This window comes from Symphalangus syndactylus, chromosome 21 (assembly GCF_028878055.3).
Source record: "Symphalangus syndactylus isolate Jambi chromosome 21, NHGRI_mSymSyn1-v2.1_pri, whole genome shotgun sequence".
Classification (NCBI taxonomy): domain Eukaryota; kingdom Metazoa; phylum Chordata; class Mammalia; order Primates; family Hylobatidae; genus Symphalangus; species Symphalangus syndactylus.
Window position 1 is genome coordinate 35,505,702 of NC_072443.2, and position 27,394 is coordinate 35,533,095.

The window sequence follows — 27,394 nt, forward strand, 5'->3', positions numbered from 1 at the left end:
ATAGACCAAGTGGAGGCAAGAATCTCAGAGCTTGAAGATTGTCTTTCTGAAATAAGACAGGCCGACAAAAACAGAAAACAGAGTGAAAAGAAATGAACAAAACATTTGAGAAACAGGGGATTATGTAATGAGACTGAATCTTTGACTGACTGGGGTACCTGAAAGAGATAAGAATGGAACCAACTTGGAAAACATACTTCCAGATATCATCCAGGAGAACTTCACCAAGCTACCAATACAAGCCAACATTAATTTCAGGAAATACAGAGAACCCCAGTAAGATGCTCCATGAGAAGATCATTCCCAAGACACATAATCATCAGATTCTCCAAGGTCAAAATGAAAGAAAAAAATGGTAAGGGCAGTCAGAGAAAAAGGTTAGGTCACCTACAAAGGGGTAGCCCATCAGACTAACAGTGGACCTCTCAGCAGAAATCCTACAATCCAGAAGAGATTGGGAGCCTATATTCAACATTCATAAAAAAGAATTTTCAACCCAGAATTTCATATCTGGCCAAACTAAGCTTCATACATAAAGAAGAAATAAGATCCTTTTCAGACAAGCAAATGCTGAGAGAATGCATTACCACCAGATCTGCTTTACAAGAGGTCCTGAAGGAAGCACTAAAAATGGAAAGGAAAGACCATTACCAGCCACTACAAAAAAACACTGAAGTATACAGGCCAGTGACATTATGAAGCAACCATATAAACAAGTCTGAAAAATAACCAGCTAGCATCATGATTACAGGATCAAATCCACACATAGCAATACTAATCTTAAATGTAAATGGGCTAAATGCCCCAATTAAAAGACACGGAATGGCAAGCTGGATAAAGAACCAAGACCCATCAGTATGCTGTCTTCAAGAGACCCATCTCACATGCAAAGACACACATAGGCTCAAAATAAAGGGATGGAGGGAAATTTGTCAAACAAACAGAAAACAGGAAAGAGCAGAGGTTACAGTCTTAGTCTCTGACAAAACATACTTTAAACCAAGAAAGATAAAAAAGACAAAGAAGAACATTACATAATGGTAAATGGTTCAATTCAACAAGAAGACTTAATTGTCCTAAATATATATGCACACATACAGGAGCACACAGATTCATAAAGCAAGTTCTTAGAGACCCTCAAAGAGACTTAGACTCTCATGCAATAATAGGGGGAGACTTTAACACCCCAGTGAAAATATTAGACAGATCATCAAGACAAAAATCAACAGAGACATTCAGGACTTGAACTCAGCTCTGGATCAAGTTGACCTGATAGATATCTACAGAACGCTTTACCCAAAAACAACAGAATATGTACATTCTTCTCATCACCTCATGGCACTTCCTCTAAAATTGATCACATAATCAGAAACAAAACACTCCTCAGTAAATGCAAAAGAATGGAAATCATAACAAATTCTCTCAGACCACAGCACAATCAAATGAGAACTCAAGATTAAGAAATTCACTCAAAACCATACAACTACATAAAAATTGAACAACCTGCTCCTGAATGATTTTCAGGTTAATAATGAAATTAAGGCAGAAATCAAGAAGTTCTTTGAAACTGAGAACAACAATACAATGTACCAGAATCTCTGGGACACTGCTAAAGCAGTGCTAAGAAGGAAACTGATGCACTAAATGCTCACATCAAAAAGCTAGAAAAATCTCAAGTTAACAACTAACATCACAACTAAAAGAACTAGAGAACCAGGAGAAAACAAACCCCAAAGCTAGCAGAAGACAAGAAATAACCAAGATTGGAACAGAAATGAAGGAGATAGAGACACAAAAAACCTTTCAATAAATCAGCCAATCTAGGAGCTGGTTTTTTAAAAAAGATTACTATGATAGATATATCACTAGCTAGACTAATAAAGAAGAAAAGTGAGAAGAATCAAACACAATCAGAAATTATAAGAGGGATATTACCACTGACCCCACAGAAATACAAACAATGATTAGAGAATAGTATAAACACCTCCCTGCAAATAAACTAAAAAATCTAGGAGAAATGGATAAATTCCTGGGCACATACACCCTCTGAAGACTGAACCAGGAAGAAACTGAATCCCTGAATAGACCAATAACAAGTTCTGAAATTGAGACAGTAATTAATAGCCTACCAACCAAAAAAATCCCAGGATTATATGGATTCGCAGCTGGATTCTACTAGAGGAACAAAGAAGAACTGGTACCATTCCTACTGAAACCATTCTAAAAAATTTAAAAGAAGGAAATGCTTCCTAACTCATTCCATGAGGCCAGCGTCATCCTGATACCAAAACCGGGCAGAGATAAAACAAAAAAAGAAAACTTCAGACCAATATCCCTGATGAACATCGATGCAAAAATCCTCAACAAAATACTAGCAAACCAAACTCAGCAGCACATCAAAAAGCTTATCCACCATGATCAAGTTGGCTTCATTCCCAGGATTCAAGGCTGGTTCTACATACACCAATTAATAAATGTGATTCATCACGTAAACAGAACTAAAGTCAGAAACCACATGATTATCTCAAAAGATGCAGAAAAGACCTTCAGTAAAATTTAACATCTTAAAAACTCTTAATAAACTAAGGATTGAAAGAACATACCTCAAAATAATAAGAACCATATAAAACAAACCCACAGCCAATATCATGCTGAATGGGCAAAATCTGGTAGCATTCCCCTTGAAAACCAGTACAGGGTTACCCTCTGTCAGCATTTCTATTCAACGGAGTATTGGAAGTTCTGGCCAGGGCAGCCAGGCAAGAGAAAGAAATAAAGCACATTTAAACAGGAATAAAGGAAGTTGAACTATCTTTGTTTGCAGATGACATGATTCTATATCTAGAAAATCACATTTTCTCAGCCCAAAATCTTCTTAAGCTGATAAGCAACTTCAGCAAAATCTCAGGATACAAAATGAATGTGCAAAAATTGCTAGCAATCCTATACACCAACAACAGGCAAGCTGACAGCCAAATCATGAATGAATTCCCATTCACAATTACCACAAAAAAGAATAAAATACCTAGGAATACAGCTAACAAAGGAAGTGAAGAGCCTCTTCAAGGAGAACTACAAGCCACTGCTCAAAGAAATCAGAGAAGACACAAATGGAAAAACATTCCATGCACATGAGTAGGAAGAATCAATATCATGAAAATGCCCATACTGTCCAAAGCAATTTATAGATTCAATGCTATTTCCATTAAACTACCATTGACATTCTTCACAGAACTGGAAGAAAAACTATTTTAAAAGAGCCCAAATAGCCAAGGCAACCCTAAGCAAAAAGAACAAAGCTGGAGGCATCATGCTACCCAACTTCAAACTATACTGCAGGGCTATCGTAACCAAAACAGCATTGTACTGGTACAAGAGCAGACACATAGATGAATAGAACATAATAGAGGACCCAGAAATAAGACCACACATCTACAACTATCTGATCTTTGACAAACCTGACAAAAACAAGCAATGAGAAAAAGATTCCCTATGTAATAAATTGTGCTGGGAGAAATGGCTAGCCATATGCAGAAAATTTAAACTGGACCCCTTCCTTACACCATATAACAAAATCAATTCAAGATGGATTAAAGACTTAAACCCAAAACTATAAAAACCCTAGAAGAAAAGCTAGGCTATGCCATTCAGGATATAGGACGGGCAAAGATTTCATGATTAAGATGCCAAAAGCAATTGCAACAAAAACAAAAATTGACAAATGGGATTTAATTAAACTAAGAAGCTTATGCACAGCAAAAGAAACTATCAACAGAGTAAACAGACAACCTACAGAATGGGAAAAAATTTTTGCCATCTATCCTTCTGAAAAAGGTATAATAGCCAGCATCTATAAATACCTTAAACTAATTTACAAGCAAAAAACAAACAACCCCATTAAAAAGTGGGCAAAAGACATGAGCAGACAGTTCTCAAAAGAAGACATACATGTGGCCAGAAACATGAAAAAAAAAAGCTCAACATCACTGATCATTAGAGAAATGCAAATCAAAACCACAATGAGATACCATCTCACACCAGTCAGAATGTCTATTACTAAATAGTCAAAAAACAACAGATGCTGATGAAGGTGTGGAGAAAAAGGAATGCTTTTATACTATTGGTGGAAGTGTAAATTAGTTCAACATTGTGGAAGACATTGTGGCGATTCCTCAAAGACCTAGAGGCAGAAATATCATTCGACCCAGCAATCCCATTACTGAGTGTATACCCAAAGGAATATAAATCATTCTATTATTCAAGACACATGCAAGGGTATGTTCATTGCAGCACTATTCACAATAGCAAAGACATGGAATCAACCTAAATGACCATCAATAATAGACTGGATAAAGAAAATGTAATACATATACACCATGGAATACTATACAGTCATAAAAAGAATGAGATCATGTCCTTTGCAGGGACATGGATGGAGTTGGAATCTGTTATTTCCAGGAAACTAATGCAGGAATAGAAAACCAAACACCGCATGTTCTCGAATTTTCTCCATGTCAGCAGGGTTATCATTTATGTGTTCACTGAGGTGGCACTTTTCGTTGCCTTCAATAACTTTTTCTTTGCATTCACAACTTGGCTAACAATTTGGCCCAAAAGGCCTAGCTTTGAGCCCATCTCAGCTTTTGACGTATCTTCCTCACTAAGCTTAATTATTTCTAGCATTTGATTTAAAGTGAGAAAAGTGCTTCTCTTCCTTTCCTTTGAACACTTAGAGGCTATTTTAGGATTATTAATTGGCCTAATTTCAATATTATTTTGTCTCAGATTAAAAAAAAGAAAAGGCCCAAGGAGAGGAAGAGGGATGGGGGAACCACCAGCAAGTGAAGCAGTCAGAACACACACAACATTTATCAATTAAGTTCTCCATCTTCTATGGGTGCAGTTTGTGGTGCCTCAAAGTAATTTCAATGGTAACATTTAAGATCCCTGATCACAGATTACTATAGTAGATATAACAATAATATGAAAGTTTGAAATATTGCAAGAATTACCAAAATGTGGCACAAAGACATGAATTGAGCACATCCTGTTGGAAAAATGGCACCTATAGACTTGCTTGACACAGGGTTGCCACAAACCTATAATTTGTGTAAAAAAAAAAATGCAGTATCTGTGTCTGTGAAGTACAATAAAGTCAGACATGCCTGCACCAATTTCTGGGGACTTCATGGGTTTCTCCATGGTTAAGGCACAAGCCCCATACTTCCAAAGCTTGTGAATGTCATCTTTGTCAGCAAAAGTATGAAGGCCACATTTGTGGACTAGGTGGACATGGCAAAACTGGGCACAGAAGCTAGCATCAGTGTGTGCATCCTGGTGGCAGAGGTGGTGCTGGCCCAGTACATATTCACCTTGAAAAGGAAGATGAGATGAAAAATCAAGATCATCGAAATTCCTGCGTCCAGGCCTTGTATCTCTGGATATTGTTTGCCACCTACACTGTTGTTCAATGACAAAATAAAAAACAGAAGAACACAGAATGCCTTAAGGAATATTGAATAGCTAAGAAGTGACTCACCAAAAGTCTTCTGTGCATGTAAAAATGATGCAAGAATTCCAGAAAAGTTCAGTTTGCATCAAGAATCCCACAAAAATAACAAATTATCTGTGGTTGTATTAAAGGAAGATGCCAAACTCTAGTAATAATGGACTTTGATATGACACTAAGTAGATTTTCCTACCAAGGGAAAAGATGCCTAATGTGTCATAATATGATTGACAACTATAAACTTGTCACAGGTGAATGTCAAAGAGGTTATTGCAACTAAAGGGAAAATATTTTATTATTGAAGTTGAACCTGTTAACTTCAAGAGAAGTACTCATTTATGGTAGAATAGTACGTTGCCCATCAATAGTGTCTTTGTTGAACAAACTTTACCAAAAAATGAAATTTAAAGAAATTGTGGAAGAATCTGATGTTATGCTCAAGGCAGGATATATAATAATTTACTTGAGAAGCTCCAATAACACAGTATCCATGTTCATATTTTCAGCAGATATTGGTGCTGTAGAGAAGTTTATCAGTCAAGCTGGTGTTTATCATCCAAATGTCAAAGTAGTGTTTGTTTGTGGATTTGTGAAAATGTGTACTCAAAGGATTTAAAGGAGAATTACCTCATGCAGTTAACGAACATAACGTTGCCTTGAAGTACACAGAACATTTCAGTCAATTAAAAGACAATAGTGACAGGGCATGGTGGCTCACGCCTGTAATTCCAGCACTTTGGGAGGCTGAGGCAGGTGGATCACCTGAGGTCAGAAGTTTGAGACCAGCCTGACCAACGTGGAGAAACCCCATCTCTACTAAAAATACAAAATTAGCCAGGCGTAGTGGCACATACCTGTAATCCCAGCTACTCGGGAGGCTGAGATGGGAGAATCACTTGAACCTGGGAGGCAGAGGTTGCAGTGAGTGAGATTGCGCCACTGCACTCCAACCTGGGTAACAAGACTGAAACTCTGTCTCAAAGAAAAAAAAAAGAGACAATAGTAACATAATTCTGCTGAGACTCCCAAGAAGACTTTAAGAGGGCATACAAATTAGCCAAATTTTCACATTCTGAAAATACGATCTCTAAATGATAGAGTGGATAAGCATTCAGGAAAGTATTGTTTCATCAAAAGATGAATCACTAGAAGTAGCCAACTCTGTCTTACAGAGGATTCTATAAACAAGCATTCTTCAGGATGTTCTCCCCTGCAGGAGCAAGTGATACCAGAATTGTTCATCTCTTCATCTTGCTGAAAGACTATTTTTTATAATATCTTTCTGGTCTTGAAAGTTGACCTTTATATATTTAAGTATTTTCAGACATGTGGAATCCATCAACAGGAAACTCCATTTTCTTCACCTCTCTCACCATACTTCCCACTACATGTTGTTAACAGATTAAAAACAAAAACAAAAAACCTCAAAATCAAAATTAGAAAAATAACTCCCTACTTTTCCAAAGTGGCTTATGTTTTTTAATTTTTTAATTATTTTGAGGGGTCTTTTAAAATTGGGAAAGTTAGTAGAAGTCCAAAAGGAAGTTTTCTGAAATTACAAAAAGAAAATGGCATATTTTTAAGTGTTGTAATGTTTGTAATTTGTAAATGTGCTGATGGTATCACCATCTCCTGAAATTGTGTTATGTTAGGTTATTTTGCTTGGGGAAAATCAATATTGACCAGAAAAGCCTGGCACTGTATACTTCCTGAAAACTATTAGTGTCCACACATCACTAACCATTACAAAATGTTCTATATTGACTCACTGATAATAAACATGAAATGGAAAATATTTTTAAATACCCATTTTCCTTAAATGGATATTGCTTATTCAGCCATTTATACTTTAGCATAAATTAATTTATCCCATTCTTTCTTGCAAACATACGTTGATGAGATACAAAATAAAGACATCAAGGTCAGAAAGTAAGAAATTAAAAGAGTCACCATATCACACTGAGCAAAAAACTACAAAGTTATTCAGAACAAACTGCCTTCTTCATAATTTTACCTAAATCTAGGCCTAGTCCAAGTGTTTTTCAGTTAGTTATTGCTCTTTGGAAATCAAATTCTGGCTAATGGCATAATCATTAAAAAATGCTTAGTCCATCATCATCAATAGGCCTTGATATTCTGTCTAGAACAAAAAATTAATATGCAGTACCAGAGAGTTATATTGAAAATAAGAACAGCTCCCTGAACTCAGACTGAAAAAAAGCTGTGTATGAAACCACTCTTACTTCTCAGGTGACCCCAAATGGAAATAGCTATGACAAATTGTCCTGTAATCAAGCCCTAAAGAATGGACTCTTACCTCTTCTGGAGGGCCTGATCACACACCTTCGTCAGCAACTGCAGCTGCTGTTGACATTAGATGACAACAGAAGAAACAAGGAATGGGGAGGGCTGAGGGTATTGTTTGTTTTATTTTGTTTTTGCTCATTTGATTTGGTCTTGACGCATAAGAAAGCTTTTAACTATGAACATCATGTATGCTAATATTTTAAATGAATAGATGTAATATATTTGTACTGATTACAACCATGTATTACTATAGTTATTTTACTTTACATTGCACTGCAGACCTTTTATCAAATACAGATATGTGGTGTCTGCCAAGGAGTGAATTTTTCTTGCCAGAGATGGGGCAATAAACAAAATGAGTTGTTAGATATATTTCAAAAGCCATATGTGCTGTCTGAGTTTGCTGCCATCCACTCAAGGGTAAGGTTTGCCTCTAAATGTTTCAAAAGGACTCACTCAGCAGCTGACAAGGTCTGTGACCACAGGGATCTGATAATTCACTGCTGACATGTTTTGTTTTCACAGTTCAGCAAGACTGTCAGCTGACCCACAAGTACAAAGTGTTTTCTTCCCCTATGCATGTTCTAGCAAGGTCTTCAAAGTCCTATTGGCAGCTTTTCTTGACTAAAGGCCACCATAACACACCTGGACCTTCAGTCTCTTCCATTTTTTTTTGGCTCATCTATGGAATGAGCATGACACACTCTGGCTAGAGGAACCCCTTCTAGTGTTTTCTTTCCATATCTTTTCCTACTTCTAAGTGGCCATAATTAAAACCTTCCCTATTATAGACATCTGAACCACAAGAATCCCTTCAACTCCCACTTTGTTTGAAGACATTCTTGTGTATACTATGGAACAGTTTAATGATTTTGCTTTAAGTATCATTAATGTCCTTTTTTATAATTATTAGATTAAATTAGCAGTCAAGAAGTGGTAATAGAATAACTAGTCCTATATAGGTTAACTCTTCTGATATCTTCCTCCTTTAGCAGTTTCACGGATACCCAGTGAAACACACAGTTCATCCTCCTCAGGTGCAGGCTCAACACTTCATGGTGAGTACTTGGGGAAGATTTAGGGACACTGAAGGTAGTGGTCAGCTTTATTTGGACACAAGTGTAAAAACAAGAACTGATAAGAAGCCAGCCTCAGTTAGATATATAAAAGTACATCTTGATGATGAAAATTACAATTAATGGAAACAAAATTCTTCTCAGCCATTCAAAGAAGATAGAGACCAAGCCTTAGATTTTTATACATTTTATTTCAAAAAAAAATCTACACAATAGTATTTTTAACTAGTTATATCTATGAAAAATACATTTCAATTTTTTTATTGGAAAATAGAATAATTAGTCAACATGGATTTGTCTAGTCTAATGTTGCAAACGAATTTTTATTAACCTTATCAAACACATTGGTGTGGAGAGAAATCAGTATTTTGATCAGCTGAACCTCTCATACCAAGAGAATAGGAAAAGAGCCTCACTTATCCATGATGCCCAACTCTGGCCTTTTTCTGTACCACTTAACATTTCTCATGGAGATTCTTTAGCAGACATCATTTTGTTGTTTGGAAGTATGGAGCTTCTTTTTTTTTTTTTTCCAACCAATAGGAAATTTTCCTATTTTCAACCAATAGGAAATTTTTTTTCAACCAATAGGAAATTTTATTCCTTTGGCAATTGTTAGACAAATCCCAGGATATCAGCCTTGCTATAAATTGGTTCTTAATAAACTTTACACATAATACTTAAGGGATACTTAGACAATTTAAATTGAGCTCTTTCAGATAGCGTATGAAACCCAATCATGATTTTATACCACTCAAAGTTGAGATGTCTTGTCCAGATATCCCCTTTATATCCTTAGACAATGTCTTTACCAGCACAGCCAGAGCATTTTCAGAAGTCCCCACAACTGCCAATGGATCTATGAAAACTAATCACGTCCATATCACTGGTAAGTCATTTGTCCTATGTTGGGGGATTTTATGCTTTATTCACTCAACAAATATTTATCAAGTACCTACCATTTGCCAGGCATTATGCCAGTTGTTGGATATACAGTGAAAACACTGGCTTTTTGAAGATTATAATCTATTAGCGATCATGTGTATAGTAAATAAATAATCACAAGTAAATTTATTTTTGACAACTACTATGATAAGGTGTTGTCAGAGTCAAACAGGAAGTCCTGATTTTAATTGGAGGACAGGAGAGGACTCTATGAGGATATGATACTTAAATTAAAATCTGAGAAACATAAATAAGAATTATCCAGGTGAAAAGTAGCAAAAAACATTTTAGGCCTATGAAAACACAGTCTGAGAAAGAAATCATTGGAACAAAGAGTACTCCTATAATTCAACTAATATAATATTGTCATGCAAAATGTAATCTCTCTTTTATGTCATGAGAGAGCAAAAGATTCAATAAAGTTAGAACCCTCCTAATGAAGGTCATGATTGTAAGTTCACAGGCATAATCAACTTCAGGGATGTTCACTTGACTAGTGAACGCCACATTAGGTACTTAGCTCATTTTGTATCAAAGGTCATACAGTCTTCTGATCATTGGAGCATCATCTTGCACACATCGTGGCAATAAAGCTGCAAACTGAGGTACTACAAAGATTTTAAGATATTGGTGCCTTAAAGCGCTGTCTAGTTTAGAGATGGGTCAGGAATGGAGTTCTGCTTTTCCACTTCCATTGTGAAGGCAGTGGTCTCATTTTCTACATTTGGTTGGAAAAAAAATTATAGGCATTGATGTAAGACCTCTTTAAAATCTTTTCTTTGGCAAAAATGAGGGATCATGGCAGACAGGAAGCAGGACTAGATTGCAACTCTGCAGGATGCAGAGTCTTTATTGTGAATTTTAGCTCCAGATCAACTGCAAGAACAAACCAGCAATCCTGAGAAAACCCAGACCCTCTGAAGGAAGCGGACTGCGTCTGTAGCACCCAGGATACACCCCAAATACTCTGGGAGGTGGAGGGCCTCACACAAATTTTCAAGCCCATCTCGCCCTCCACCTGGAAACAGACTCGGGGTTGTTGGCGGGGTGGAAGGCATGGTGGGAGTGAGAATGGCCCTTCAGTTTGCATGGGAGCTCAGTGAGGCCTGTGACTGCTGGCTTTCCCCCCTCTTTCCTGACAACCTGCATGAATCAGCAAAGGCAGCCATAATTCTTGTAGGTACACAACTCCAGTGACCTGGGAATCTCACCCTATCCCCAACAGCAATGGCAGCAAGACCTGCCCAAGAAGAGTCTGAGCTCAGACATGCCTAGTCCTGCCCCGACCTGATAGTCCTTTCCTATCCAACCTGGTAGTGGAAGACAAAGGGCATATAATCTTGGGAGTTCTAAGGCCCCGCCCACCACCAGTCCCTCTCCAGACTACTATAGCTGATGCTTTCTGGAGAGCTCTACCTCCTGGCAGGAGGCCAACCAGCACAAAATGAAAGCATTAAACCACCAAAGGTAAGGACCCTCATGGAGTCCATTGCACCTTCTGCCACCTCCACCAAAACAGGCACTGGTATCCATGGCTGAGAGACCCATAGATGGTTCATATCACAGGACTCTATGCAGACAACCTCCAGTACCAGCTTGGAGCCAGGCAGACTCACTGGGTGGCTAGACCCAGAGGAGAGACAACAATCACTGCAGTTTGGCTCACAGGAAGCCACATCCATAGGAAAAGGGGGAGCATGTACATCAAGGGAACACCCAGTAGGACAAAATAATCTGAACAACAGCCTTCAGCCCTAGACCTTCCCTCTGACAGAGCCTGCCCAAATGAGAAGGAACCAGAAAACCAACCCTGGTAATATAACAAAACAAGGTTCTTCAACACCCCCCAAAACAATCATAATAGTTCACCAGCAATGGATCCAAACCAAGAAGAAATCCCTGATTTACCTGAAAAAGAATTCAGGAGATTACTTATTTAAGCTAATCAGAGAGGGACCAGAGAAAGGTGAAGCCCAATCCAAAGAAATCCAAAAAAGTGACACAAGAAGTGAAGGGAGAAATATTCATGGAAATAGATAGTTTAAAGAAAAAATCAAAAATTCAGGAAACTTTAGACACACTTTTAGAAATGTGAAATGCTCTCAAAAGTCTCAGTGATAGAATTGAACAAGTAGAAGAAAGAAATTCAGAGCTCAAAAGCAAGATCTTCAAATTAACTCTGTCCAACAAAGACAAAGAAAAAAGAATAAGAAAATATGAACAAAGCACCCAAAAGTCTGGGATTATGTTAAACAACCAAACCTATGCATAATCGGTGTACCAGAGGAAGAAAAGAATTCTAAAAGCCTGGAAAACATATTTAGGGGATAATTAAGGAAAAATTCCCCAGCCTTGTGACAGCCCTAGACAAGCAAATACAAGAAGCACAAAGAACACCTGGGAAATTCATGCAAAAAGATCTTCGCCGAGGCACATCGTCATCAGGTTATCCAAAGTTAAGACAAAGGAAAGAATCTTAAGAGCTGTGAGACAGAAGCACCAGGTAACCTATAGAGGAAAATCTATCAGATTAACAACAGATTTCTCAGCAGAAATCCTACAAGCTAGAAGGGATTGGGGACCTATCTTCAACCTCCTCAAACAAAAGAATTTTTAGCCAACAATTTCGTGTCCAGTGAAATTAAGCATCATATATGAAGGAAAGATACAGTTGTTTTCACACAAACAAATCCTGGGAGAATTTTACCAAACCACCACTACAGGAACTGCTGAAAGGAGCTCTAAATCTTGAAACAAATCCTGGAAACACATCAAAATGAACCTCTTTAAGCATAAATCACACAGGACCTATAAAACAAAAATATAAGTTAAAAAGCAAAAACAAAAATCCAAAGTACACAGATAACAAAGAGCAAGATGAAAGCAATGGTACCTCATATTTCAATACTAACATTGAATGTAAATGGCCTAAATGTTCCACTTAAAAAATACAGAACCACAGAATGGATAAGAACTTACCCATCAACTATTTACTGCCTTCAGGAGACTCACCTAACACATAAGCACTCATATAAACTTAAAGTAAAGGGGTGGAAAAAGGCATTTCATGCCAATGGACACCAAAAGTGAGCAGGGGTAGCTATTCTGATATCAGACAAAACAAACTTTAAAGCAACAGTGGTTAAAAAAGACAAAGAGGGACAGTATATAATGGTAAAAGGCATTGTCTAACAGGAAAATATCACAATTCTAAACATACATCCACCTAACATTGGAGCTCCCAAATTTATAAAACAATTACTAATAGACCTAAGAAATGAGATAAACAGCAACAAAATAATAGTGGGGGACTTCAATACTCCACTGACAACACTAGACAGGTCATCAAGACCAAAAACCACAAAGAAACAATAGATTTAAATTATATCTTGGAACAAATGGACTTAACAGGTATATACAGAACATTTCATTCAACAACTGCAGACTACACATTCTATTCAACAGTGCATGGAACGTTCTCCAAGATAGACCATATGATAGGCCATAAAACGAGCTTCAATAAATTTAAGAAAACTGAAATTATATCAAGCACTCTCTCAGACCACAGTGGAATAAAACTGGAAATCAATTTCAAAAGGAACCTTCAAAACCACGCAAATACACGGAAATTAAATAACCTGCTCCTGAATGAGCATTGGGTCAAAAACGAAATCAAGATGGAAATTTAAAAATTCTTCGAACTGAATGACAGTAATGACACAACCTATCAAACCTCTGGGATACAGCAAAGGTGGTGCTAAGAGGAAAGTTCACAGCCCTAAACGCCTACATCAAAAATCTGAAAGAGTGCAAACAGACAATCTAAGGTCACACCTCAAGGAACTAGAGAAACAAGAACAAACTGAACCCAAATCCAGCAGTAGAAAGGAAATAGCCAAGATCAGAGTACAATTGAAACAACAACAACAACAAAAATGCAAAAGATAAATGAAACAAAAACTTGTTCTTTGAAAAGGTAAATAAAATTGAAAGACCATTAGCAAGATTAACCAAGAAAAGAAGAGAGAAAATCCAAATAACCTCATTAAGAAATGAAATGGGAGCTATTACAACTGACGCCGCAGAAATACAGAAGATCATTCAAGGCTATTATGAACACCTTTATGCACACAAACTAGAAAACCTAGAAGAGACGGATAAATTTCTGGAAAAATACAACCCACCTAGCTTAAATCAGGAAAAATTAGATACCCTGAACAGACCAATAAGAAGCAGTGAGATTGAAATGGCAATTTAAAAATTACCAACAAGGGCCGAGCGCAGTGGCTCATGCCTGTAATCCCAGCACTTTGGGAGGCCAAGGCCAGTGGATCACAAGGTCAGGAGTTCACGACCAGCCTGGCCAAGACAGTGAAAACACGTATCTACTAAAAATACAAAAATCAGCCAGGTGTAGTGGCAGGCACCTGTAATCCCAGCTACTTGGGAGGCTGAGGCAGGAGATTTGCTTGACCCTGGGCAGAGGTTGCAGTGAGCCGAGATTGTGCCACTGCACTCCAGCCTGGGTGACAAACTGAGACTCCATCTCAAAAAAAAAAAAAAAAATTATCAACAAAAGAAAGTCCAGGCCCAAATGGATTAACAGCAGGATTCTACCAGACATTCAAAAAAGAATTGGTACCAATCCTATTGACACTATTCCACAAGATAGAGAAGGAAGGAACCCTCCCTAATTCATTCTATGAAGCCAGCATCACCCTAACACCAAAACCAGGAAAGGACATAACCAAAAAAGAAAACTACAGACCTATATCCTTGCTGAACATAGATGCTAAAATCCTTAAAAAAACAAACAAACAAACAAACAAAACTAGCTAACCGAATTCAACAACATATCAAAAAGATAACCCACCATGATCAAGTGGGTTTCATACCAGGGATGCAGGGATGGTTTAACATACACAAGCCAATAAATGTCATACATCACATAAACAGAATTAAAAACAAAAATCACATGATCATCTCAATTGATACAAAAAAAAATTCAACAAAATCCAGCAACCCTTTATGATTAAAACTCAGCAAAATTGGCATACAAGGGACATACCTTAATGTAATAAAAGCCATCTATGACAAACCCACAGCCAACATAATACTGAATCGGGAAAAGATGAAAGCATTCACTCTGAGAACTAGAGAAAGACAAGAATGCCCACTCTCACCACTCCTTTTCAACGTGGTACTGGAAGTCCTATCCAAAGCAATCAGACAAGAGAAAGAAATAAAGGGCATCTAAATCAGTAAAGAGGAAGTCAAACTGTCACTGTTTGCCGATGATGATTGTTTACCTTGAAAACCCTAAGGACTCCTCTAGAAAGCTCCTAGAACTGATAAAAGAATTCATCAAAGTTTCCAAATATAAGATTAATGTACACAAATCAGTAGCTAATCTATACACCAACAGCAACCAAGCAGAGAGTCAAATCAAGAACTCAACCCCTTTTACAATAGCTGCAAAAAATAAAATAAAATGAAATACTTAGGAATAGCCTAACAAAGGAGTCAAAGACCTCTAAAAGAAAAACTACAAAACACTGCTGAGATAAATCATAGATGACACAAACAAATGGAAACACATCCCATGCTCATGGATGGGTATAATCAATATTGTGAAAATGACAATACTGCCAAAAGCAATTTACAAATTCAATGCAATACCCATCAGAATACCACCATCATTCTTTGCAGAATTAGAAAAAACAATTCTAAAATTCATATGGAACCAAAAAAGAGCCCACATAGCCAAAGCAAGACTAAGCAAAAAGAACAAATCTGGAGGCATCACATGATTTCCAACTATACTATAAAGCCATAGTCATCAAAACAGCATGGTACTGGTATAAAATAGGCACATAGACCAATGGAACAGAATAAGCCCAAATACTTACAGCCAATGGATCTTCAACAAAGCAAACAAAAACACAAAGTGGGGAAAGGACACCCTTTTCAATAAATGGTGCTGGGATAATTGGCTAGCCACATGTAGGAGAATTAAACTGGATCCTCATCTCTCACCTTATACAAAAATCAACTCAAGATGGATTAAGGATTTAAACCTAAGACTTGAAACTATAAAAATTCTAAAAGATAACATTGGAAAAATTCTTCTAGACATGGGCTCAGGCAAGGATTTCATGACCAAGAACCCAAAAACAAATGCAATAATAACAAAGATAAATAGCAAGAACTCAAAAGCAAATGCAATAAAAACAAATATAAAAAGCAAATGCAATAAAAACAAAGATAATTAAACTAAAGAGCTTTTCCACAGCAAAAGGAACAGTCAGCAGAGTAAACAGATGACCCACAGAGTGAGAGAAAACCTTCACAATCTATACATCTGACAAAAGACTGCTATCCAGAATCTACAACTAACTCAAACAAATTAGTAAGAAAAAAACAAACAACCCTATCAAAAAGTGGGCTAAGGACATGAATAGACAATTCTCAAAAGAAGATATACAAGTGGCTAACAAACATATGAAAAAATGCTAAACATCACAATGATCAGGGAAATGCAAATCAAAACAACAATGCGATACCACCTTAGTCCTGTAAGAATGGCCATAATCAAAAAAATAAAAATACAGTAGATGTTGGCATGGAGGTGGTGAACAGGGAACGCTTCTACCCTGCTAGTGGGAATGTAAACTAGTACAGCCACTATAGAAAACAATGTGGAGATTCCTTAAAGAACTAAAAGTAGAGCTATCATTTGATCCAGCAATCCCACTACCAGATATCTGCCCAGAGGAAAAGAAGTCATTATTCAAAAAAGATACTTGCACATGCATGTTTGTAGCAGCACAATTCACAATTGCAAAATCATGGAGCCAACCCAAATGCCCATCAATGAATGAGTGGATAAAGAAACCGTGATATATATATATATATATACACACACACTATGGAATACTACATAGCCATAAAAAGGAATGGGTTAACAGCATTTGCAGTGACCTGGATGAGATTGGAGACTATTATTCTAAGTGACGTAACTCAGAAATGAAAAACCAAACATCATATGTTCTCACTGATATGTGGGAAGCTAAGCTATGAGGACGCAAAGATGTAATAATGGCACATGGATTTTGGGGACTTGGAGGGAAGAATGGGAGGGAGTGAGGGATAAAAGACTACAAATATGATGCAGTGTATCCTGCTTGGGTGATGGCTGCACCATAATCTCACAAATCACCACTAAAGAACTTACTCATGTAATCAAATACTACCTGTACCCCAATAACTTATGGAAAAAATAAAATAAAATAAACCCTTTTGTTCTTTCCTTTATCTAAAACTTTGGAGGTAAAATATTATATCTCACCATATTACCATGGTAAAACTTAGTAAATTTTGACTTGTGTGAAGCAGAACTTTGTCTAGTCCTGAGTTGACCAATTGTCTCTTTCATGATCATGCTACTCTAGCGGTTTGAACTAAGTAAACTTTCTAGTCATCTGTACATATAATGTATCACATGACTATGTATTATTGGACTACATGGGTCTCCAGGGAACCCTCAGTTTCTACTTTGACAGGGGTGAGAATCAGGAAGACCTCGAATCCCTGGATGTATGTTGTATGAAAGGGAAAAGTCTTCAACACTTCTAACCAATGCTAACATGATAACATCACATGGTTTCACTCCAGGCTATGTAAAAACACAGAAAAGATGTGATAACCAATATTAAATCTAGTTCTTTGACCTGTATTTTTTGAGATTTTGCTATATGAAAAGCAGTGTAATAAAAACGGGGCAATGAAAGAAATTTAAATCCTTGTCTTCACTCACAAGCAGTTACTACCTAGTTGAGACAAGGAAAGAAAACCAATCCAGATAGCTTTTTGCCCAAATGATCCGTGTAATCGAAATATCTAAAGATCTGTCTATCATGTGTAAGAAATTTCACTGGAGTATCATTAGCAATAACAAAGTCTGGAAACAATTTAACCATCTAACATTGTGAGATAAATTAAATAAACTGGTATATCCACTGAACTATCCAGTCATTTAATTGAATGAGGTAAATCTCTGTGCGGTGCTATGGAAAGTATTCCAGGAATTTTTTTTTAAGAAAAAGAGGCCAGCTGTATGTCTTTTGGCCTCTTATTCTTAGAAAAACATGTAAAATGTAAAATGTTAAAAATGTAAAATGGTTTTTACATTCTTAGGATACTTTAAAAGCTCAAAATCACTAATCATTAGAGAAATGCAAATTAAAACCACAATGAGATACCATCTCACATGAGTTAGAATCACTATTACTAAAAAGTAAAAAAAAAAAAAGAAACTGATGTAGGTGAGGTTGTGGAGAAAAAGGAATGCTTATACACTGCTGGTAGGAATGTAAATTAGTTCAGCCATTGTGGAAAGCAGTTTGGCTGCTGCTCAAAGAATTAAAAAAAAAAAATTACTATTTGAACCAGCAATCTCACTATATTGGATGTATGCCAGGAATATAAATTGTTCTACCATAAAGACACATGGACACGTATGTTCATCACAGCACTATTCACAATAGCAAAGACATGGAACTAACCTAAACTCCCATCCACAGTGACTGGATAAAGAAAATGTGGTACATATACACCATGGAATACTATGAAGCCATAAAAAATGATGAGATAATATTCTTTGCAGGAACATGGATGGAACTGGAGACCATTATCCTAAGCAAACTCACACAGGAATAGAAAACCAACTACAGCATGTTCTCACTAATAAGTGGGAACTAAGGGCCGGGCGCGGTGGCTCACACTTGTAATCCCAGCACTTTGGGAGGCCAAGGCGGGCGGATCACAAGTTCAGGAGATCGAGACCACAGTGAAACCCCGTCTCTACTAAAAATATAAAAAAATTAGCCGGGCGTGGTGGCGGGCGCCTGTAGTCCCAACTACTCGGAGAGGCTGAGGCAGGAGAATGGCGTGAACCTGGGAGGCGGAGCTTGCAGTGAGCCGAGATTGCGCCACTGCACTCCGGCCTGGGCGACAGAGCGAGACTCGGTCTCAAAAAAAAAAAAAAAAAAAAGTGGGAACTAAACATCAAGTACATACGGACACAAAGAAGAGAATAACAAACACTGAGGCCTACTGAAGGTTGAGAGGAGGGTAAAGATTGAAAAAAAAAAAAACTACCTGTCAGGCACTATGTTGATTACCTGGGTGACAAAATAATCTGTACACCAAATCCCCACAGCATGTAATTTACCTATATAACAAACTTGCACATGTACCCCTGAACCTAAAATAGTAAAGAAAAAGAAATCATGGACAGAATAGTGTGTATAATATGCCCCCAATTGTAATAAAAAGGGGTATATATTCATGGTACATATGTATGCTTATATATATCCACAGAAAATTTCTGGTAGGATACATAATTAACTCTTAAAAGTTATCACCTCGTGTAGGTAACAAGGCATAGACATGCCCACCTCCAGAGTATGATCACAGCCAATGAGCATCCCCATGGCCTTTGAAGAAAATATGTTTCACGTAGGAAAAATAGTTTAATCCTGTTTTCCAAACGCCAAAGTTTGGGATTAAAATTCATCTTTCTTTATGCCCTTTTCAGGTATTGTGGTCAATAAGCCCAAAGATGGAATGTCCTGGCCAGTGATTGTAGCAGCTTTACTCTTTTGCTGCATGATATTGTTTGGTCTTGGAGTGAGAAAATGGTGTCAGTACCAAAAAGAAATGTGAGTATCATACTAACATATGTAGGAACAGATTAATTTTTTATTGTAAAATATTCATCGGTACAATATATTATTACTCTATTAAGTTTCTCCCATATTTTAATGAGGAAATAAGGCTCACAAAGCTCAGAGAGATTATATAGCTTTCCCAGCATCACACAGTTGGGATTAAATACACAACTCCCGACTCAGTATCCCTCTCTGCATTGGCCTAGTCAGGCTGTAACATTCATCAGATAGAGCAAGTCCGTGGACATGAAATGAGAACTGAGCCTCACTTCTCCTCAAAACTAAAACTGATTTTTCTTTTAATCTTCATTATTTTTTCATTTTCATGCATCTTTGAACTGCCTAGGCTCCGCTGGTCCTAGATGCTCAAGTGTGAAATTGAGTGAGAAAGGTAATTTTAAGAGATTTCCAGCTGCTTTTTTACTAGAGTGGGCTTTTACTGCCCTTTTCTTTTTTTCCCAAGCAGAAAAGAAAGTAAGCATTGGGTTACCCCATTTTTGTCTTATTGAAATATTCTCCAAAAGCCTTCTCCAGTCAGCAGTCTGAAATGGTACATAAGGTTAAGCCTCATTTTTCTGACTTGCTATTTTGAGTCAGTCTGGATTGGGCCATAATTCGAAGAGACCCCAGTACCCAGAGCTGATCTTCCATTTATCTTACTACTGCTCTAAGATAACATTAACCATCGTGCCACATGCTTTTCTACCTTTTGCAGAGTATCCTTGAAGACTCTGTAACCACATACAGGGAGTGGTGAATAAAACACTAAACCAGTAGTTAGAAATTCTGGGTTCTTTTCCAAGGACTACAATTTGGCCACCACATGACCTTGAGAAACTCATAATTCCCCAAAAAACAAAAGTAAAACAAAAGTGCATGTTTCGTAGAATTGTACCTCCCTATTAATACATATGAAGTCTCCATTAAAGCATCTGAAAATTGGGTAATAGGGATTAGAGAGCTTTATATTAAATGAACAAATGAAATCTGAAAATCCAAATTGATTTTTTAAATTGTTCTATATTCAAATGTTTGTTTTATATGGAGATGAGAATCAATCTCTCCATCCTCCTTTCCCTACTACCCACTCTTTATCTCTCCTAAGATGCTATAGATTGCCAGGGCATAGAGGTGTTTGAGTGACGAACATAAAGTTGTTCACAGATGTATTTCTGTTTCCTGATATCAAGATAGCTAGAGCATTTGTATAGCTAAATTCCACACTAACTTGGCTCTTTAATGCATTTCGGAAAAAGAGATTACTTGTACTAACATAAAATAGTTCTTTGTACAAAGATGACTTTAAGAATGTTCACTGATTCAAACAAAAGGGATTTAGGCATTATTTAGCCAGTACTCAGGGATTGAGAAGAGCTTTACTTCCCATCTCTACCCTATCCCCACAGTACATAGTGAGTGTTTGGGCAAAGGCTGGGGCTAGGGTTAGCAAAGAGGCTATATGAAAAGCTTCAGTCTTAAATCCTAGGATTTTAAGATTTAGTCTCTGGAGGAATATTTTAATCCATATAAGAGAAACATTTCTTCTCTTAGGAGGCAGTTGTCATGGAGAGTATCAGTTATGGTGAAAAGATTTGAATTGTTGGTCTGGTTCTCTTGAGCAAGTTGTTTAAAACCTCTGAGCCTCAGTTTTATCTGTAGAATGGTGATGCATTTCCTGCACACAAAGTAAATAATGTTATGATATATTTCCTGCATACAATAATGTTATGATGCATTTCCTGCATACAAAGTAAATGTTATGATAAAAATGCTCAGTTTTATCTGTAAATGGTGACGCAATTTCTACATACAAAGTAAATAATGTTAGAATAAAAATGCTTTGCAAACTACAAAATGCCATGTAAATATTAATTAATGGTAAGATCATGAGGTTCAAATGTGACTAACAGGCACAGGGTTATGCCAACAAAAAATGCTGAAAGAACTTGGAGAGTATGTCTCTTTCTCATCAATCTGTGTTCTCCTTTAAGGAAACAACACATGTCTGTGTGTGTGTGTGCATAAGACTCCCTCACATTCTTAGCATTGAAAGACCAATATTTTGTTCCTAGAATGGAAAGACCTCCACCTTTCAAGCCACCACCACCTCCCATCAAGTACACTTGCATTCAAGAGCCCAATGAAAGTGATCTGCCTTATCATGAGATGGAGACCCTCTAGTCTTGTGAGACTTTGCCCCATGGCAGAACTCTGCTGGAATCCTACTGAGAAGGTAGACATTGTGCTTTATTAATATAGTCGCTCTTCAGCCATGCCTTTGCTGCAGCTGAAATGGAAGTCAGAAGTGAGTGACCTGTTTTCCCAGCAACTCACCCTCTTTCATCTCCAAACGCCTGAAGCTTAACCAAGAGGGAGAGGATATGTCATGTTCACACTCAATGCAATTCATAGTGGTTTTCTTGCTTATGTAAGAAGTACACATTAGTCTGCCGTCACTAAAAAAAAATACAGTATTTTCATTTAAATTCTCTGATGGAGAGACAACAATGGTTTCAAGTGTATGCCCATGCCTGATCCTCTTATTTGAACATCTATCAACATTGTAAACTCTTTGCCAAAATCCTGGGGCTTTGCTGCATTCCCTAAGATAATTATAGGAAAAAGAAAATGTAAAAGTGCTAACAAGGCTGCCAAGTAATGGAGAAGTATGGTTAGTCTTCATATTGAAATTCTGTTGTTTATTTTCATGGAAGGAAAATAGAATACTTTGCACAGGAACCATATTTTCAATCCTCCTTCACTGTCTTCCTACAATGTTCAGCCCAGACTCCTGCCACGTGGACCAGGATGAAGAGGGATCAAAGAGATAACTAGCCAACAACCCAGTAGCCTAGAAGATATAAAACTCCACTGGCCTCTAAAATTATATTAGCCAAGAGTGGTTTCATTTGAGTGCCTTCATGTGTATGTCCATCAAACTGGTACCAAACTGTTTTGTTTGGGCAGCCTAAGCCCAACCCTACTCATGTAATTCCTGTTATTCTCTTTTTCATCTGGGGACTTTCCTGTTCATTTATCCTGCCTGTTTTGATCTGTTTTGAAAAAGATAAAGAGCCTCAAATCAGACCAGCACTGATTAATTAACCCTGCTCCTACCAATCTTTTATAAAGCAGTTGAAGCAGAATGTATAGGTGTCAGAGAAGAAACCTAGTCAGCCAGACGTGCTCTGTATTCAGCAACAGTTTGTGAGTGAATAAATTACTAATCCTCCTTGTCTCTTGAAACCTTCCCACACTCCCTGCTCCAGGAGGGAAAAACAGATGTTGTTGACAGATAGAGTGATAGGCAAATTCCATGTGGACTTTAGTCCCAAAAGGAAACTTTAGTTCCCTTGCAGTATGCTTATCCCTGACTGCACATGAGAATACCTTGTGCAGTTATTTGGAGATTATGTCTTTTTCTTAAACACCATGGCTGTCACACTTCAGTTCAATTAAATCAGAATGTCTGAGGAGTGAGACACAGGCATCAACACTCTCAGATGATTCACATGTTCAGCCAAAGTTGAGAACCATCAAGCCTATGGAAGTTCTTTCTCATGGCTCAGAATCTTAGGTAGGTGCTTAACTCTTGTGGTGGCCAGCCTCCAAGATGAGCCCCAGTGTTCTTGCCTCCTACTATTCACATCTTTATATGGTCCCCTCCAATGCTGAATACAGATGATTTGTGTAACCTGGGGCCAAGATTAAGGTGAGGCAATCAATGTACCTAGGGAAAAAATTTAAGGAGGTATTCACACTCAGGGTCATGTACTTGCACAATGTTGAGAGTGAGTACCACTCTCATCGTTGGTATAGCCAAAAAAGCTTAGAAATGACCAAGGCTAGGTCACAAAATACACTGCAGCTTCTTCTTTGATCTCTCTTTGACCATACTGACACTGGGAAAAGCCCATTCCCGTGCCATGAAGACACCAAGGCAGCCCTATTGAGAAATCTACGTGTCGTGGTCGGGCGCGGTGGCTCACGCCTGTAATCCAAGCACTTTGGGAGGCCGAGGGGGGCGGATCACAAGGTCAGGAGATTGAGACCATCCTGGCTAACACGGTGAAACCTCGTCTCTACTAAAAATACAAAAAGTTAGCTGGGCGTGGTGTCGGGCACCTGTAGTCCCAGCTACTCAGGAGGCTGAGGCAGGAGAATGGCGTGAACCCGGGAGGCAGAGCTTGCAGTGAGCCGAGATTGCACCACTGCACTCCGACCTGGGCGAAAGACCGAGACTCCGTCTCAAAAAAAAAAAAAAGAAAAAGTAAAAGAAAAAAGAAATCTACCTGTCAAGGAACTGAGGTATTTTGCTAACAAGCACCAACTTGCCAGCCATGTAAGGGAGCCATCTTGGAAGCAGATCCTCCAGCCTCCAGTTAAGTCTTCAGATAACTGCAACTTCAGTTGATCTTTTGACCAAGACCTCAAGTGAGCCAGAACTACCCAGCTAAGCCTTTTTCTGAATTTCTGAACTTCTAACACTATTAGATAATAAGTGCTTATTGTTTAACACCATTAATTTTGAGTATAATTTGTTACGTAGCAATAGATAACTATACAGCTCAACAACTAGAAAAATAAACTGTTTACCTGCCTTAATTATTTATCTTTAATTCCTTATTAGTTCTCAAGAAACAAACGCTAGCTTCTTATGTATGGCTGTTGCTTTGCTTCATGTGTATAGCTATTTGTATTTAACGAGACTTAATCATCAGTAATTTGTATACAAAGCATTGTGGTTTTATTTTACTGTTTTACTACAATATATGAATACAAGCAGAAGGTGGGGGTAGAGAGAGGCAGAGTTGGGGGTAGAGAGTGGCAGAGTTGGAGGTATTTGGATTGTTTCACTAAAGGGAGAGACAGTTTTACAGTATAACATAAATTTATGTAATTTATCAATCTATCACATGACAGGTGTCTCACTGTGTTTTTATATTAGCTCTTCTTTGAAGTACACTCTTTTAGTCTCATAATTAAGTTCTGGTCAGCATTTGCACATTCATTACCACTTGAATAGAGTGAGCAGTTGCTTATCAATGGAGGGATCTTCAGTGAGTAGTTCAGAGGAACTTTTCACAAACCTGAAAATTAGAGGGGCTCCAGTTGCTTTTTAGGTAGTACTGTGAGCTTGACCACCCTTATTTGACTAAAATGACAGTTTCATTTGAGCCTTAAATTGTGTGCAAGTAAATTCATAGAGTCTGTCTCGACTAGCAACTGCTGTCTCTATTAGTGAATTTAGCTCTGTCTCATAGGAGAAATAGCAATACTAGACTCTAATCTCTAAAGTTTCATTTTCACTGAGAAAAAGCCATATGTAAGCATGTTTGTCACTCATTTCCAAAGCACTATGTGTTAGTTAACATTGTTATTCATATGTTTGTTTCCTTACCCACCTGCACCAGGAGCACTCCTCAACTTGACAACATGATTTGTTTTGCAATGGAATATCATGGGCGTCACTAACACAAGGCTTGAAAAGCACTTCTATGATTGGATTCACTCTCTTCTTTTCTACCATCACCATGAGAAGATCGTTTTCAGACTAGCCTACTGTGCCAAGAAGAAAAAGAAAGGCTCATAGAGCAGTACCACCCAGGGCTGGTCCAGTCTAGATCAGCAAAACTCACAGCCTACCTCAACAGGCACATAAGTTAGATATTATTGCACGCCACTGAAATTGTGTGGTTATTACACAACATTGTAGCAATAGTTAACCTACATATATAGATCCAGAGGTAGGCACATTTTAGCTCATATGTAAGTGCCTAATGCGTGCTTTTTTTTTTAAAAATAGTATTTTCTATTTTCTTTGGTTCAGCATGAGTTTTGTTTTAACAAGAAGATATGGTTGACTTCATCAAAATAACTTTGCATTTATAGATCTTTAAAAATCATAGAACATTTGACCAGGATGGGTTTTAGAGGTCATTTCACAAAATGAGTTAAGGGTTCTGTGAAATTGACTTGTCCAAGGTCACACAATTAGAAATGGTAAAACCAACGTGATGACCCAGCTCTCTGATTTCTAGCCTAGAATGTAATCAATATTTAATTGCTTTGGTATCTCCTTTTACTATAGACAAGAGCTGCTGCTTTGTGTGCTTTTAAGTAAATATTGCTTTTTTATGCCTTGGTATTAATATGCTAAAAATTATAACAGAAAACAAAGAAAAGTAGAAATAATTAACCCTGGAGGGTGGGATGCTCTAGAAAATGTCAAAGAAAATGAGGAAATGAAAGAGAAAAGAGAGAAGAGAGTAATCGAGATCAGAAGTTGAAAAGAAAGTTTAGAGAAACTTACTAAGGCCAGAGATAATGAAAAATGTCTCAAGGCTCTGAACGGGGAAGAGGTCCTGAAAGGTAGCCCTCTTGGCACCCAGACTTAGGAAGGTAAGTTTGAACCTGAAGATTGATTCTTCAAAATATAGAAACTTTGTTCTCTCTGAGACCAGGGCTGAAATGCATAGCCTGACTGACTTTTTGACAACAGCAATCATGGCTGTGTCAACCAGCTAAAGGATGGGTGTCCACATTAACTGGCAGAAACACATAGTGAGAACCGCAGAATCAAGGCAGTTTATTTCCCAGCTCCTGCAAAGGTGCCTTTTTCCTGGATGTCCTGGATTACTAACAAAGGCACCATGCTCCAACCAGGAAGACATGACCAGAAAGCAGGACACTATGACCCCAAGCTAGGTCAGGGCCAGGGAACACTTTTGGAATTATTCTTAAAGCTTGAATGGTGCATCTGTGATGGGTCTTGTTATTTTGTGGGTGAAAATAACATAGAAATGGGAACAATAGAATCTAAATTTTTCTCCTCAGACAGCATCTTTGTATCCTCCAATCTCTGTTATCCAGATCTCCAAACTCTTTCCTGTTCTGCACACTCAGATTCCTCGTATTTGTTCAAAGACTGTGGCATTGTGATTGTAGGGAGGGACACTGTGGGGAATAATAGGGAAGAGCAACAAACTCAATATCACAACATAAAGAAGAGAGCATGGCTGGGGCCATATCCAGCTACGCTGGGTAAGTGCCAGAAACTTATGCACATTTGCCCTGAGTTTTGTCAGACTATATGCCCCATTTACTGTCCAAAGAAGATATATCACCGAATAAAAATGGCTACATCATTATGCCATTCATCTATCACCAGAAAATACTTAAAAGTGCCAAGAAGGTAGGCTGGAGGGGAAAGAACAACAGTTACATGAATCCTGCAGAGAAGTTTTATAGTGGACCTGATATCCTAAGAGCCATGTATAAGAGTTAACCTCTCTATTCTGCATTTTCTCGCTTCAAAGCTTGAATATCTGTTAAGGCCGAATGGGAAGATGAACAGGGATCTGAGAATTCCATCTACAGTAGAATCATTTTTGCATCACTGGTTTGAGATAAGCCTAATTCTACTCTTACAGATAATTGGGTTGCATTGGATTTTTCTTATACATAAAGCCATTGCACTGATTCAAAGGGACATGCTTTGATTACTAACAGATCTGAAATCTAACAAAATAATAAATAAGAATTGATTTTAATTTTGTGGCTAGTTACTAGAAAAGTCTGACAAACACTTTTCCTGAATACCTCTTTTGGATGGCCAGTTTAGGGTTTGTAGATTCCACACTTATGAAATTGATATTAAAAAAAATTTAAGAACTACTTATTGCCTTCAGTGAATGTAAAATTTAATGGAAGAGATAGACATTTAAACAAATACATACAGTACAGTGTAATACATATAAAAATTAAATTATGCACAAAGAAGAGAAAATAATAAAACAGTATGATTTCAGGGACAACATGTGAGA

General features: G+C 37.6%; 2 protein-coding genes across 7 annotated transcripts in view; one reads left to right on the top strand and one right to left on the bottom strand.

Moving 5' to 3' along the window:
- CD96 (CD96 molecule) overlaps positions 1-24,366 on the top strand; it is a 102,460-nt gene extending 78,094 nt beyond the window's left edge. For 2 of the 3 annotated variants that reach the window (XM_055259468.2, XM_055259469.2), the window contains 4 exons: positions 8,809-8,874; positions 9,692-9,781; positions 19,436-19,559; positions 21,641-24,366. In XM_055259468.2, coding sequence (XP_055115443.2) covers positions 8,809-8,874; positions 9,692-9,781; positions 19,436-19,559; positions 21,641-21,749 — 389 coding nt within the window. In that variant the 3' untranslated portion in view covers positions 21,750-24,366. The remainder of the gene's footprint in view (positions 1-8,808; positions 8,875-9,691; positions 9,782-19,435; positions 19,560-21,640) is intronic. The other variant, XM_055259470.2, reaches the window with a different exon arrangement.
- The window catches only part of ZBED2 (zinc finger BED-type containing 2), a 79,491-nt gene that overhangs the window by 32,662 nt on the left and 19,435 nt on the right, over positions 1-27,394 (bottom strand). For 2 of the 4 annotated variants that reach the window (XM_055259474.2, XM_063630651.1), the window contains one exon: positions 6,364-6,481. The exons of the other annotated variants lie outside the window; for them this stretch is intronic. The gene's annotated coding sequence lies outside the window, so the exon portion shown is untranslated. The remainder of the gene's footprint in view (positions 1-6,363; positions 6,482-27,394) is intronic. 4 annotated transcript variants of the gene reach the window in all.